Below are 14,073 nucleotides of genomic sequence, written 5' to 3' on the forward strand. Positions count from 1 at the left end.
TAGGTACTGAATATTGTATTCTTTGATTGCAGATGCTCCCTTTAAGAAACCCTCTCTAATTCATAGGAAAGATAATTGTGGGATAGGGGGAAAGAGCTTAGATTAACAGGGCTTTCTCTTACCTTAAAGAATCTACAGAAGATAAAACCATAGAGTATATTCCCTTGAAGGGCCCTATTTATGGAGGAAAAAATCTTGTTAAAGTTGCTTGCTGGGAAAACAGCCATTGGTGTATCTGTCTTCTGGCAAACTTGACCCGTGTCTGGACTGGAATGCAGATAGTAAACCATGAAGGCCACCTAAGCAGTGACAAGTGAATTGCGGAACAACAGTTGAAGGATAGTTCCTACTGGGACAGTTATGCTTGCAACCACCATAAATTGCAACCCCTCTGCACTGGCAAAGACTAGCACAGCAAGGAGCCACAAAATGGTTACTCTTCCTTGAATCAAATTAGTTCTGAACCATGGTGTGACAGCCCAGACATTTGTGTATTGTGTGTAGCAGACCTGCTCGGGCTGGGGAGTTGGCGGGGAGAAATGCAAATATTGGTTAGCATGAGTATCAACAAGGCCAGTGAATTGCTTTTGCATAATGAAAGGGAAAAATAATATACCCCTGAATCTGGTTCATTTCCTCTTTGTATTAGGAAGTGATAGCAACAGGTCTTGAAAAAGGGCAGAAGTAGCCAGGCTGAGTTTTCAATATGAGAAACAGTACTGACTAAAAAGAGAGAAAGACATGACAAAAATTAAAAGGTTTCCAGGCAGCCAGTGCAGTAGGCTTCTCCAGAATAAAAAAAAACTGAAATAGTTCTTCAAACCATATTGAAAACATTTCAATATTATCTGTCTATTACAGAGGGAGCGATTGCGCTACATCCCTATCTAAGCAGATCTCCCAGTCCTACTGGGGCAATTAAACAAACACTGATGATAATGTGAGTTTTGGCTGCCTAGAGCCTGCAGGTTCAAGCCCAAATGGAAAGGCAGCATGATCACTGGATAGGGGATTGGGCTAAGAGTGTGTCTACATGCCAGCTGGGAAGTGTAATCCTAGCTCATTTAGACATACGCTAGCTCGACTTGAGCTCGCACACTAAAATAGCAGCGTGGCTGCAAAGGCACGGACAATGGCTTGGACTAGCCAGCTGAGTACCATCCTGTCCAAGGTCCTTTTGCAGCTAGGTTGAGCTGCCACCCACGCTGCTGTGGCCACACTGTTATTTTGAGCATGATAGGACAAGCAGACCTAATGTATGTACATCTACCTAAGTTGGAAATTATACCTCCCGGCTATAACGCAGACATACCCTAAGGTTACATTCTGCATGGCAGCTGGTCGCGTGCTTTCCAGAATGCTAAAAATAGTAGTGTAACCAAGGTAGCATGGGCAGCAATTCGGTTAGCTGTCTAAGTATAAGCCCTGGGTACGTACTTGGGTGGCCAGCCCAGGTGGCGGTGTTATCTTTGCCTACACTGCTATTTTCAGTGTGATAGCTCAAGCAAGCCAACCCAGATGCAGCACAGACATACCCTAAGAGTCAGTAGGCCTGGTTCTGTTACTGAACTGCTATTTCATCTTGGGCAAGTCACTACCTTATGCCTCAGTTTCCTCACCTGTAAAATGGGGATATAATGAAATTCAATTCCTGAGTTAAGCTGCTTTGAGATCTACAGATGAAAAGTACTGTAAGAGCAAAGTCTTATTATTGATTCATTTTATTATAATGTTATTTAAAAATATTATGTAACTATGAGAAGCTCTCAGATCAAAGCATTTAAGCACTGCTTGTCTAGATAAACAAAAAGGACTTGCAGGCAAATAAAAGGACTATTTTCCAGATGAAGTTAGTGACGTGCAGCTGTAAGACACAAACTTCATTATTGTCCTAACCAATTCCAATCTAATAGTAGTAGTTGTATTAACAGCAGTGTTTAGTGGTTTAATGAAGATCAGGGCCACATTGTTCTAGGCTGTACACAAACACATAGGAAGATGTGTCTTAAAGACCTGTTTTTATAAGAACTTATCCTGTTAAGACCCCAATCCTGCAAACATACACATCTGTGGGCTGGGGCAGTGAGTTATATTGGACCGTGGTGCCTGGGCACTAGAAATATTCAGGGCCCGGGGGCCCAGTTCCACCAATGTTTGGGGCCGGGTCTCTCCCCCCATCCCGCCTGACCCCCCTGCACCTCCCCCAAGTGTCCTCCAGTCCCCACTTACTGCCCCTGCGTGCCCCCCCGGGCCTTTGTCCCAGCACCTCAAACTCATCCCCAGCTCCGGCCCACCCCAGTGCCCGCATCCCCAGCCACAGCCCTCACCCCCTCGCACTCCAACCCTCTGCCCTAGCCCTGAGCCCCTCCCACACCCCAAACCCCTCATCTCCAGCCCCAGCCAGAGCCCTCCTCCTTCTGCACCCTAACCCTTTGCCTCAGCCCTGAGCCTCCTCCTGCATCATGAACCCCTCGTCCCAAGCCCCACTCCACAGCTCTCACCCCACATCCCAAACCCCTCATCCCCAGCCCCACCCCACAGCCCTCACCCGTGCTCCCTCTGCACCCCAACACCCAAAATCCCTCCCAGAGCCTGCACCCCCATCCCCTTCCCACACACCCTCTCCTGCCCCCAAACTCCATCCCAGAACCTACATCCCTCACCCCCTCCTGCACCCCCACCCCCTGCCCCAGCCCAGAGCCTGCACCCAAACTCCATCCCACAGCCTGCACCCCCATCCCCTTCCCACACACCCTCTCCTGCCCCCAAACTCCATCCCAGAACCTACATCCCTAACCCCCTCCTGCACCCCCACCACTTGCCCCAGCCCAGAGCCTGCACCCAGCACCCAAATTCCATCCCAGAACTTAAACCCCAGACCCCACCCAAACTCCTTCCCAGAGCCTGCACCCCTCCTGTACCCCAATCCCCTGCCCCAGCCCAAGGCCTGCACCCCAGACCTCCTCTCCCCACCCAAACTCCCTCCCAGAGCCTTAGGCAGGTGGGGGGACGGAGTTTGGGAGGGAGTTTGGGAGAGCGGATTCTGGGCACCATCAAAATTTCTACAAACCTGCCATTCCTGTCTGTGGGGCCACAGAGTTCAAGCAGATGAAATCCAAGAGATGGCTTATAGTGCTGAGTGAACACACTTGACTGTTTGCTTAATAGTCAAGTGGCATATCATTATACTGATGATAAAATGAGTATATAGATGTGAGAAAGTATAGGAAAGGCCCCTCTAACCACTACATTTAATGATATGTCTGCATTTCCTTTATATAAACTCTGTTTCCAGGGATTTATAACTCACCCAAAAACAGTCACTCCAGACTTGAACTTGGCATACAAAGTTTCAGCTTGGGAGCAATTTTGATGTTGTTATTATAAATTTTTCCAAAAAAATAAAATAAAATCTGTTTTGTCTGTTTATGTGCAAAACCTGAAGCATTTGAAGCATGCCAGTTTCAGAATGCAAAGGTCGGTCATAACTCAGAGGTTTGACTTTAAAATGAAGTCCTGGGTGTTTACAGTCTACAATATAGATTAAGCCCTGCTTCTATTTCTAAACTAGAACAGGGTGGCTGGATAACTTAGGGTACATTATAAAATAAAAGACCCTCAGCTTGGCTATCGCTGCCCCAGGTCTGCTGGCTCAGGTTTGTGGGGCTTGGGCTTTGAGGCTATACAATTGCAGTGTAGTTAACTGAGTTCAGGCTCTGACACCCTGGAAGGAGGAAGGGTGGCCTTTGATATATTACTTGAAGGTTTTTATGCCTTAATTTTCCTAGCTTTTCATGAAGTAGTATTTTTTTTAAAATAGGAATAGTCTGAAATTTGTTTTTAAATTATCCTAAATCCATTTCCAACTAGGTATTTTTAAAAGCATGTTATTTACCTGCTAGGCCATGACAGTTTATTTTTAAAAATCATATGCCGTAGCAAACTTTAAAAAATAAACTGGCATGGCCTAGCATATAAATTACATGCTTTTAAAAATGCCTACTTGTATAGCTGCTTGCTCATAAAAATATGGATTTAGTCTGAGTTTTAGGCTATTCCAGTTTACCTTGTGATATGAGATCAATCAACTCCACTCAGGGCTCTAAAGTAGACTAAAGAATCGTGTGTCACAATAGCTGGATCTAGTGAGTGAAGGGAGGCTCAAATTTCAGCCTTAACCCTGAATTTTGTAGTCGCTGTGGGTTCAAGTAAGGATCTCCAGGCAATCTGAATGTAGCTTATTGTAGTTTAATGAAGTACAGTGCAAATTTTAAAACAGAGTGCTCACCATTCACAGACTGAATACACAAAAGCATATTTAGACAACTGTGTGCTGTTCTACATTCTACATCACCAAAAAGAATAAGAGTCTGCTCTTTAAAACCCCCATACAAGTTCTAGCAGCACTTGCAAATGCCTTGCAGGCTGATTTCAATTGTGAGCTATTTTAAAAGTTAAATGAGCGTTATTCGCCAGATCTGCATGCACTACACAAGGTACAAACTGCTACTTTTTAGATTCCTTTTGCCAAGCAGCTTTGAAATATATCTATACAATGCAACATGTAATATTTTATACATATTAATATTTGCCCTATTGTGTGTTTAAAGTCTTAATTGTCTAAAGGGATTATTGAGTAATGCTTTTGGCCTTCCCCTGAAAAACACCTTTTGTGATTAGTCCAAACTCAGAAAAACACAGAAAAGAAAGAATTGGCAAATATTGCAACTAGTATCGCCATGAACCAGTACCTGGGTTGGTTGGTTTGTGTGTTTGGTTGGTTTTTAAAGGTAGCAAATACTAGAAACTTATTATTTTGACCTAAAATGTTGTTTTGCTTTCTTACCGATTCCATAATGAATCTCTTGAAGAAAAACTTGAAAGCCTGGAGGCTGAAGATCTCATGTCTCATCTGTCACCACAAGAAAACTACCTACAACAGGAGAAAAAGTGAGAAATGTGATTAACAGTGAACAGAGCTATGGAACTTGCAAGGTCACTTTTTTAAACTTTATGTTTGAAACAGTGTCCAAAATCTATGAATGCCTCAGTAACAAGACTCACTGTCAAAAAATTCAGCATAAGTTACTTACTTTGCAATAAATAATTATACTTGTTTTATTGTACTTGATGTTGCAAGTTTCCTCATAAGACACAGACCTATTAGAAAATCATTGAGGTAACATCAGACATTGCTAAGAGAGAACCTCTTCAGCTTACTGGGAAAAAACTATGCATCAAATTTGGCAATTATTTATTTAGCTCTACTATAGGTGAGGAAAGTAGCACTGCATATAATTAAGGTTGCCCAACATTTCCCATTATAAGACCCTGTTTTTGGTTGTTTATAACTTTGCCAAAGTTTAACTCTTTGGGCTGAAATTTTCCAAGCCTGGTGTCTACTGTGGACTGAAATTGTGTGGAAAATTTCAGTAAAAACAATTCAGCCATTTCAGAGAAAGAGACTAGGAAAATTATATTGTTTTACCTTGTTAAAAAAATTCTTGAGACCTTTGAATAGCTCTAGCACCTCTATGCTTTTGAGCAGATTTGAAATTTGGCAGGGGAAGGGGCAATGGTGGTGATGGCATTTGTATCAGTAATGTACCCTGCCTGTGAAAATCTGCCCAAATGTGGCCAAGTTATAAGGGTTTGAAAATTCATAGTTTGCACATTTAGACAACTTATATTTAACTTTAGCTGCTAAAATCTCTACATATTGCATCCTTTCTGAGCATGCGCCTGATGCTCATAGATCCTAGTGCTAACCAGACTGCTTATGCGTCATCCCCACAGAGTATGCAAGCATGCTCCATCCCCTCACAGTTCCTACATGTGCCAGGACTATACATGTGCCACCCTGGGGCTACACGGGCTAAGCCAGACTTTCCCTGTAATACCTGCTCCAGGCCAGGGACTGGAATTGAGAGCAAGGAGCCTGTCTCTTCTGTGCTCTCAGTGACACCTCCCGCTCCACCTGCACTCAGGGCCACCCAGAGGATTCAGGGGGCCTGGGGCAAAGCAATCTCAGGGGCCCCTTCCATTAAAAAAAAGTTGCAATAACATAGAATGCTATATTCTTGTGGGGCCCCTCCGGGGCCTGGGGTAAATTGCCCCACTTGCCCCCGCCCCCCGGGCAGCCCTGCTTGTACTCAGGAATGTGGAGGAGGAACCATCTGATTTGATTGCTGAGAGGACAAAAGTCAGATCAGGGGAGGAGGAAAAGGAGCAGACTGGGACAATGTGACTAGTGAGACTTGGAGTTTGGTGTGGGGGTTAGGGAGGAAGAAGAGACTGGGACTAGATGGACAGAGAGACTGGGACAAGAAGCCAGGGAGGAGGTGGAAACTGAGGTTAGATGAGAAGCCTTAAGGGCAAAATAGGGCTGGGACCTAGCTGCGGGGGAAGGAGGAAGAAGAGGAAACAGGAAGAATCTGTGCCCACTAGAGTGCACTCCCCTCCAAAATCTGGAACGAAAACTAAACATTCCTGAGTCTCACCCTTCCTCTACTGTCATAAAATATTTCTGAAACCCACTGACAAAGTGTGTGGCTTCTCCCCCTCTAGTGCTACTAGTTACTCCATTAGCTCAAGTGGCAGGAGTCAGTGTGGTGGAAATAAAGATTGCAATCTTCCCTATGAAACATGGGTATCAGTATGATGCCACATGATGGAATTTCTGGGTTTTTTCAGTTTGCTTTTTTAAAAACCTAGCGAATGTTAAAAGAGGATTTAAATTGTGAAGTCAAGCTCTCAAAAATTAAGAAATGCCACATTTAAGGTAGCCAGTGCTGCTTTGGTCCCCTTGTACATATGTATTATGATAGTCTTTAATTGCTTGATCATAAATATATTTTCTTCATTCAATGAGTCTCCTTTTAAAATAAAGATATCTTGATACTCCCAGCTGACGTATTTCCCCAGAGACTATTGTATTTTCTTTTTGGGTTTTGTACTGTTTACTTAGTATTTCCAGACTTGCTAGTTAGGTCTATAATATTGCCAACCACAAACATTCAAAAAAAAATCACAAGTCAGGCCTCAAAAAACATGAGATCAGCTTTAAAATCTTGAGATTAAAAATAATAATTTTGGATGTTGTGTGTGAGGGTTTTTTTTGTTTCTTTGATTCTTTTTGTTTTGGGTTTTTTTTCCTAGTTTGAGTCTTTAGGGTACATTCACATCACTCTTTCAAGATTTCCTCCACTCCACTGAGGACTAGAAAACTTACTTTAAAGAAAAATGAAATCTTATTTCCTGGATTCCAAGGTGCTGAGGCTTTAAGGAAAAAAAACCAAATACATATCACAAAACTTACAATAAAATAATGAGAACTGGTGTACCTAGCCTCATGGCTGTTTTGTTTGCTGTTGTCTAATGTCACAGCACATCTGTTCCTTTTAATGATATTATGCCTCAGCTCGGTAGTCACCTTCATTTTTATAGGTTTACACCATTTAAATTGAAATAAAGTTAGTTCAAAACTACATTGTCTCTCAAAAGTTTCTAGATCAAATTTGGGCCAGGTTTACAGGTAACCATCACTAATCATTTACATTAATGGTTGAGGATAGCTTTTCAGTATTTGATCAATTTCTCAAATTCATAATGTGATTCAATTTTCCCATTTCTGCTTTAAGAAGGTACTTAAGATCATGAAGAAACAAGTATATTACTTGAATTGTTGAAAGCTGTTTAGTTAGATCTTGTGTGGTTATTAGGAAGAGTTTAGTTATTCAGAACAGTTGTATTCTCTCTCTGGTTCTGGCTTGACTAAAACACTGAATTCACCTCTGGACATCTTACTGGTAGGGTTATGGGGGCAAACTGAATAGAATGCATATAAAAGCCAGAAAAATGATTATGAAGTTAGAAATACAGTTGGTTAAAATTTGATAAAATTTGGGGGAGATTGGCAGTGTCCTTTATTATACAGTGCATGCGTAAGCACGTGCTTCAAGTTGGCAGGATTGACTGGTGAGGGAAGATTACATGAGCTCAATACATAGCTTGGCTCAAGGGAGGAAGCAGGACCATCCTTAGCCATAGGCAGAACAGGCAGCCATCTAGGGCACCACTAGGTCTGGGGGCACTGCTCTGCTGGGAGCCCGGACAGATGGGAAGCAGTGGAGCATGTAAGAGCAGGGCTGCTGAGTCCTAGAGAGAGATGAATGCAGCACAGTCTGAGGGAGGGGATTGGCTGCTGGGGTCTCTGGGAAGGAACTCACCTGTAGGGTGACCAGATGGCCCGACTTTATAGGGACAGTCCCAATTTTTGGGTTTTTTTCTTATATAGGCTCCTCTTACTTCCCTCTCCCTGTCCCGATTTTTCACACTTGCTGTCTGGTCACCGTAGGTGGGGGTAATTGGTACCTATATAAGACAAACCCCCAAATATCAGGACTGGCCCTATAAAATCAGGACATCTGGATCCGGTCACCCTAGCTGGGGAGCACGTTTCTCCCCCGGGCTGGCAGTGATCCATCTCATCCGGGGGGAGCTGCACAGGGCAGGATGAGCTGCTGTGGCTCCATGGGTGCCCTATCCTTGAGATCAGATGCTGTGCTAACTTCACCATGGTCCGTTGGGAGGGCAGTGGTGCCCATTGGCGTGTGATCAGACCTGAGGGTTTGCTGCTACTGTTGCCACTCTGCATGCCAAGAGGTGGATTTTGGGGTCCTGCAGTTTTCCACCTATCTCCTCCTCTACTGCAGCTGTTGGACCAGCAGGCTGGGGGGTGAGCCAAGCATGAAAGCAGTACTGTGTTGCCATTTAGATTGTCATTTAACAAATTTGTTCACCAAAAATGCTTGCTAACAATCCGGAATTCAATTTCAATATTTTTTTTTAAATCAATATCTTAGCCAAAAACAGAAAATTAAGTTGTTGACAATTATTTGTCACAAGTTTGGTATGGGGAAGGGAGTGGGCCAGTTTTCATCAGAGAAACAAAAAACGTTGACTGACTTTCCTATAGCCCTGTTACTGCTAAATAGAGCCCTCCAACAACTGTAATATGCTCATCTCCTTACTAGTGTATAGAGCAGGGGTCGGTAACCTACGGCACACTTGCCAAAGGTGGCACGAGAGCTAATTTTTGATGGCATGCAGCGGTGGGCTGACCGGCTCAGCCTGCCACTGCTCTGGGGTTTCGGCTGCTGCCCCATTGCCACTCAGGGTCCTGGCCACTGGCCCCACTCAGCACCCACTGCTGGCCTGGGGCCCCTCAAAGAAGCCCAGGCTGGCAGCAGGCTGAGCAGGCCAGTGGCTGAGACCCCAGCTGAGCCACTCAACCCGCTGTCAGCCTGGAGTTCCATTCACTCAGTTGGTAGCGGGATGAGCAGGACTAAATTCAACGAAATAGGAAAACAAAAGCAACTAATGACAAAGTGCAAGAACTTAGAGCAGTGGTCCCCAACCTTTTTCGTCTGGAGGTCACCAGACAAAGGACAGTGGCGGTGGATGAGCATCCACCGAAATGCCACTGAAATTCGGCGGCATTTCAGTGGTGACGCCTCTGGATGACGCTGCTTATCGGCGGCAAGCAGCATCATCCAGAGGTGTCGCCACCGAAATGCCGCCGGTGGCATTATGGCGGATGCTCGTCCGCCAGCCAGTACATGGGTGCACTGAGAGGCCCCTGCAGGCGCCATGGCACCCACAAGCACTGCTTTGGGGACCCCTGACCTAGAGAGCCTCCTGAAGCACAGCGATCATTTGATTTAAATGGACTTGAACTGTACGAAGAATTGAGGACACTGTCATCAATGTTGCCACATACAAAATCAATGATGGACATTGTACAGTTTACTCATACCAGAAAACTTGTTGACATATATCCTAATGTGTACATTGCCAGTCATATTCTACTAACAATTCCTGTAATAGGAGCATCAGAAGAACGGACTTTCTTAAAACTAAAGCTCATTAAAAACAATCTCCGCTCTACAAGGAGTCAGGAACACTTGATTGGTCTTGCTATTCTTGCAATCAAACAAGACATCACTTAGTCTTTGTCATAAGATGCCATTATTACTGATTTTGCAGCCAAAAAAGCCAGAAAGATTGCTTTTAATTAAAAACTAATCCTTGTTTCAATACCTCTGCATAGAAATTTCCAATAATATGTTGATAAATTAAAAAAATTATATTATTTGCATCATTCTGTCAAATCAGAATTTTTTCTATAGTGCTATTTCTTTAGTGCTAGTCCATCAGCATTACAGTGTGCTTAACTAAGTTAAACTGGTTTTAATAACATGCATGTGGCAAGTTTTCCAGTAGTGTAAGCTTATGTTTGTGTTGCTAAGAGCAAGACAGGCACAGGGGCACCAGTTTAATAATCCCACCTAGGGGACCATAAATCCTAAGGACGGCCCTGGGAGGAAGAACCATCCAGTGGATAGGATATTAGTCTAGGGGCTTAGGAGACTCTTGTTTAGTGCCATGAGCTGCTATAGACTTCCTGTGTGATTTTGGGCAAACCAATTTGGGTCAGATACACAAAAGTATGTATATGCTTACATGCCCTGGATAGCTAGACAACAACAACAACAGGGAGACACAATCACAGTCGACAAGTATCTGAGGGACTCTGATTCCAGAAGAGGAGGAGGATTGTTCATGGAGAGATGAAAGAAGGGAGCATAGCTAAGTGAAATGGAATGATATTAAAAAGATAAATTAAGGCTTGATATCAGTTAAGATGTAGTAATGACAATAGTAAATTCCATTAGGACCCAATTCAGGAAAGCAATTAAGCATTTACTTAACTTTAAATACAAATAATTCTACTGAAATCAATGGTACTACTTACATGCCTTGCTAAATCAAGGTCTTAGATTATAAAATAGTCTCTCAACTGAAGTGGTGGCGGTCCTGTCCTTTGAGGCAGTTAGATTTGATAAAGTGGTAGAAAATACAGATGAATTATAAGATTGGAGTATATAAATTGAGAGGCCATGTCAAGTGTATGCAGTGGTGGTCATGAAAGAAGGTTTGGGATTGTGTGTAGGAGAGAAAAGGATCAAGAGATATGTTTCTACTCTTCAGTTATGTGCATTTGAGGTTGTTTACAATTCATGTATTATCATCCATAGGTAATTTAATTACTTGCTCTGGATTTTTTTTTCCTTCAAAAATAACACAGAACCCAAACAACATATAAACTTTGCATCTCTAATTAATGTTAACCAGCCTATTTTCATGAAATGTTTGAACTTAGTTAACCTAAGCAGAAAAACTGAAACAAGCAAATGTTAATATTGTTTCTACAGTCACTGATGTAACAATAATAGTAGTTGTACACCACCAGACTGAAAAATCAACTCCCTTTATGTCCAAACAATAGAGTGAATCACAAAATTCTGACCTTGATATATAATGTGAACATGTAGTAATTATAGCCCTTGTAGTTTCTGTATAAACAAACTACATTATCAGCAAATGCTGTGAAGTACTGCTTCTTACTGCAATTTACAGAAAATGACTGGGGTCACAGTATGAAAACTATGAAGCTTTAAGATAATACAGGAGAGAAAAAAAGTCTTATTTTCTGCAAATGAAAAAAAAATAAGCTGGTTATTTGAACTACATGGGATCAGCTTATTGTTGCCATCTAAATTCTGTTGAAAAGCCTGGCTTACAAATTTAACGATTACAAATATGTATATAATTCATAAAAGTCAGTGCAGCTATTTTCATGTCCAAGAGCATAGAATTAAATCCTCAATCCATGCCGTAGCTCACATATTCTTCAATGGCAGTGTGATGAAAGAAAATTCCTTTTATTTCATGGCAAAATCTGCCATAAATTTGTTCTCTTTGTGTCCCCTTTGTGCAAGCCAAGCTAGATATAACAAACAGATGTTTTTCAGTGTCACCTTAAGCTCTGATTTGGATAACACTACTAGCATGGACTCCAATGTATTTTACTGAGGCAGAGACAGGAGTATTTGTGGGGAGTACAAATGACCTGAGGCCTGATTTTCAGAAGTCCTGCACACATAGCAGCTCCAGTCTGACCTCAAATGGAAATGTGAGTACTCAGCACTTTGTACAATCAAAATCTTCAATTAATTTGCACACTGCTGAATACTGAATAATTAAAATAAATAATAATAAAATCATCATAATCACTTTCCTGAAAACAAGGCAGTACATGAAGTTCTCAGTTGGAAAGTCTATTCTCCCCTGGAAGGTCACACACAACACCTGTTAATGTTAATTGCTATTTGAACAGTGGTAGTTCAGCAGCTTCTGGAGGCTGCTGGTCTGAGTGGCCGTCCTTTCTGCCTGATTTCAGATAATCCAATAAAAACACTAAATTCATTCCTGTTTGAACTACGGTATATCTTTTAGAAAAACACCCAATCTTGATTTAAAAATACTAGTGATGAGGAATCCACCACAACCATTTGTAAGTTGTTACAATGGTTAAGTACCCTCACTGTTAAAAATGAGCACCTTATTTCTAACCTGAATTTATCTAGCTTCAACTTCCAGCCATTGTATTTGTTATGTTAGAATGAAGAGCCCTGTATTATAAAATTTTGGTTACCCGTGTAGATATTTAAAGACATTTTTAAGTCAACAGCTCTGGATAACTTGTATTTGAGAGTTGTAAGAGAGTTGTCCAAGGAGGGACCATTAATATTGATTTTCAATAACTCTTGGAACATTAGGGAAATTCCAGAAGACTTTAAAAGAACATAAGAATGGCCATACTGGGTCAGACCAAAGTTCCATCTAGCCTAGTATCCTGTCTACTGACAGTGGCCAATGCCAGGTGCCCCAGAGGGTGTGAATCCAACAGGCAATGATCAGGTGATCTCTCTCCTGCCATTCATTTCCATCTTCTGACAAACAGAGGCTAGGAACACCCTTCCTTACCTATCCTGGCTAATATCCATTAACAGACTTAACCTCCATGAATTTATCCAGTTCTCTTTTAAATGCTGTTATAGTCCTAACCTTCACAGCCTCCTCAGGCAAGGAGTTCCACAAGTTGACTGTGTGCTGTGTGAAAAAGAACTTCCTTTTATTTGTTTTAAACCTGGTAGCCATTAATTTAATTTGGTGGCCCCTAGTTCTTGTCTTATGGGAACAAGTAAATAACTTTTCCTTATCTACTTTCTCTACATCACTCATGAGAAAGTAGATAAGGAAAAGTTATTTACTTATTCCCATTTAAGAGAGCTAATGTCATGCCAAAATTTTAAAAGGGTAAATGTGACAACCCGGGTTATTACATGCCTGTCAGCCTGACATTGATCCCGGGTAAAATAATGGAATGATTGATATGGGACTTGATTAATAAGGAATTAAAGATAGCTAATAAAATTAATGCCAATCAACATGGGCTTATGCAAAATAGATCTTGTCAAAGTAACAATATCTTTTTAGGTGATACTAGAAGTTCAGTTGATAAAGTGTTGATGTCATATCTTGAGACTTCTGTAACTCATTTGACTTGCTGTCATATAACATTTTGATTAAGAAACTAGAACAATACAGATTTGACACTGTATACATTAAATGGACTAAAAATAGACTGACAGATCTAACTTTAGTAGATACTTTTTAACATCCTGTTACTTTTGGAATGAAGAGTACTTAATCAACAACATCTGATATTAAGGAGTCTCAAAGAGTAGCAAAATAACCCTACAGGGCATTCTGACACTATAGTGTGATATGTGCATCATGGTTAGCTAAAACATGGTTTTGAGACATCAGCAGGGATGAAAGTAACTTAAAGGACTTACCGGTATGCCGGAGTCCTGAGCAGGGGGCAGGGCCTTTACATCACCACCAGAGCCCCTGGTCACCGCCACTACCCCGCAGCTCCAGCAGCAAGGCTTGGGTGGTGATTTAAAGGACCCAGGGCTCCAGCTGTTGCGGGGAGCCCCAGGACCTTTAAATCATTGTTGGAGCCCCGGGGCTCCTGCAGCGGGGCTCTGGTGGCAATTTAAAGGGGCCATGGTTCAGGCCGCCGCTACTTCAGTGGAGACCTGAGCCCTTTAAATCACCAACGGAGCCCCCAGCTGCCGCTGCTACTCCATGGCTCTGGCA

The 14,073-nt window shown here is 42.3% G+C and overlaps 1 protein-coding gene across 5 annotated transcripts in view; it reads right to left on the bottom strand.

Moving 5' to 3' along the window:
• Positions 1–14,073, bottom strand: part of ASAP1 (ArfGAP with SH3 domain, ankyrin repeat and PH domain 1) — a 376,577-nt gene that overhangs the window by 283,645 nt on the left and 78,859 nt on the right. For all 5 annotated transcript variants that reach the window (XM_030553834.1, XM_030553836.1, XM_030553832.1 and 2 more), the window contains exon 2: positions 4,847–4,933. In XM_030553834.1, the coding sequence (XP_030409694.1) occupies positions 4,847–4,905 (59 nt within the window). In that variant the 5' untranslated portion in view covers positions 4,906–4,933. The remainder of the gene's footprint in view (positions 1–4,846; positions 4,934–14,073) is intronic.

The sequence above is a fragment of the Gopherus evgoodei genome, chromosome 2, assembly GCF_007399415.2.
Source record: "Gopherus evgoodei ecotype Sinaloan lineage chromosome 2, rGopEvg1_v1.p, whole genome shotgun sequence".
In the NCBI taxonomy this organism is placed as follows: domain Eukaryota; kingdom Metazoa; phylum Chordata; order Testudines; family Testudinidae; genus Gopherus; species Gopherus evgoodei.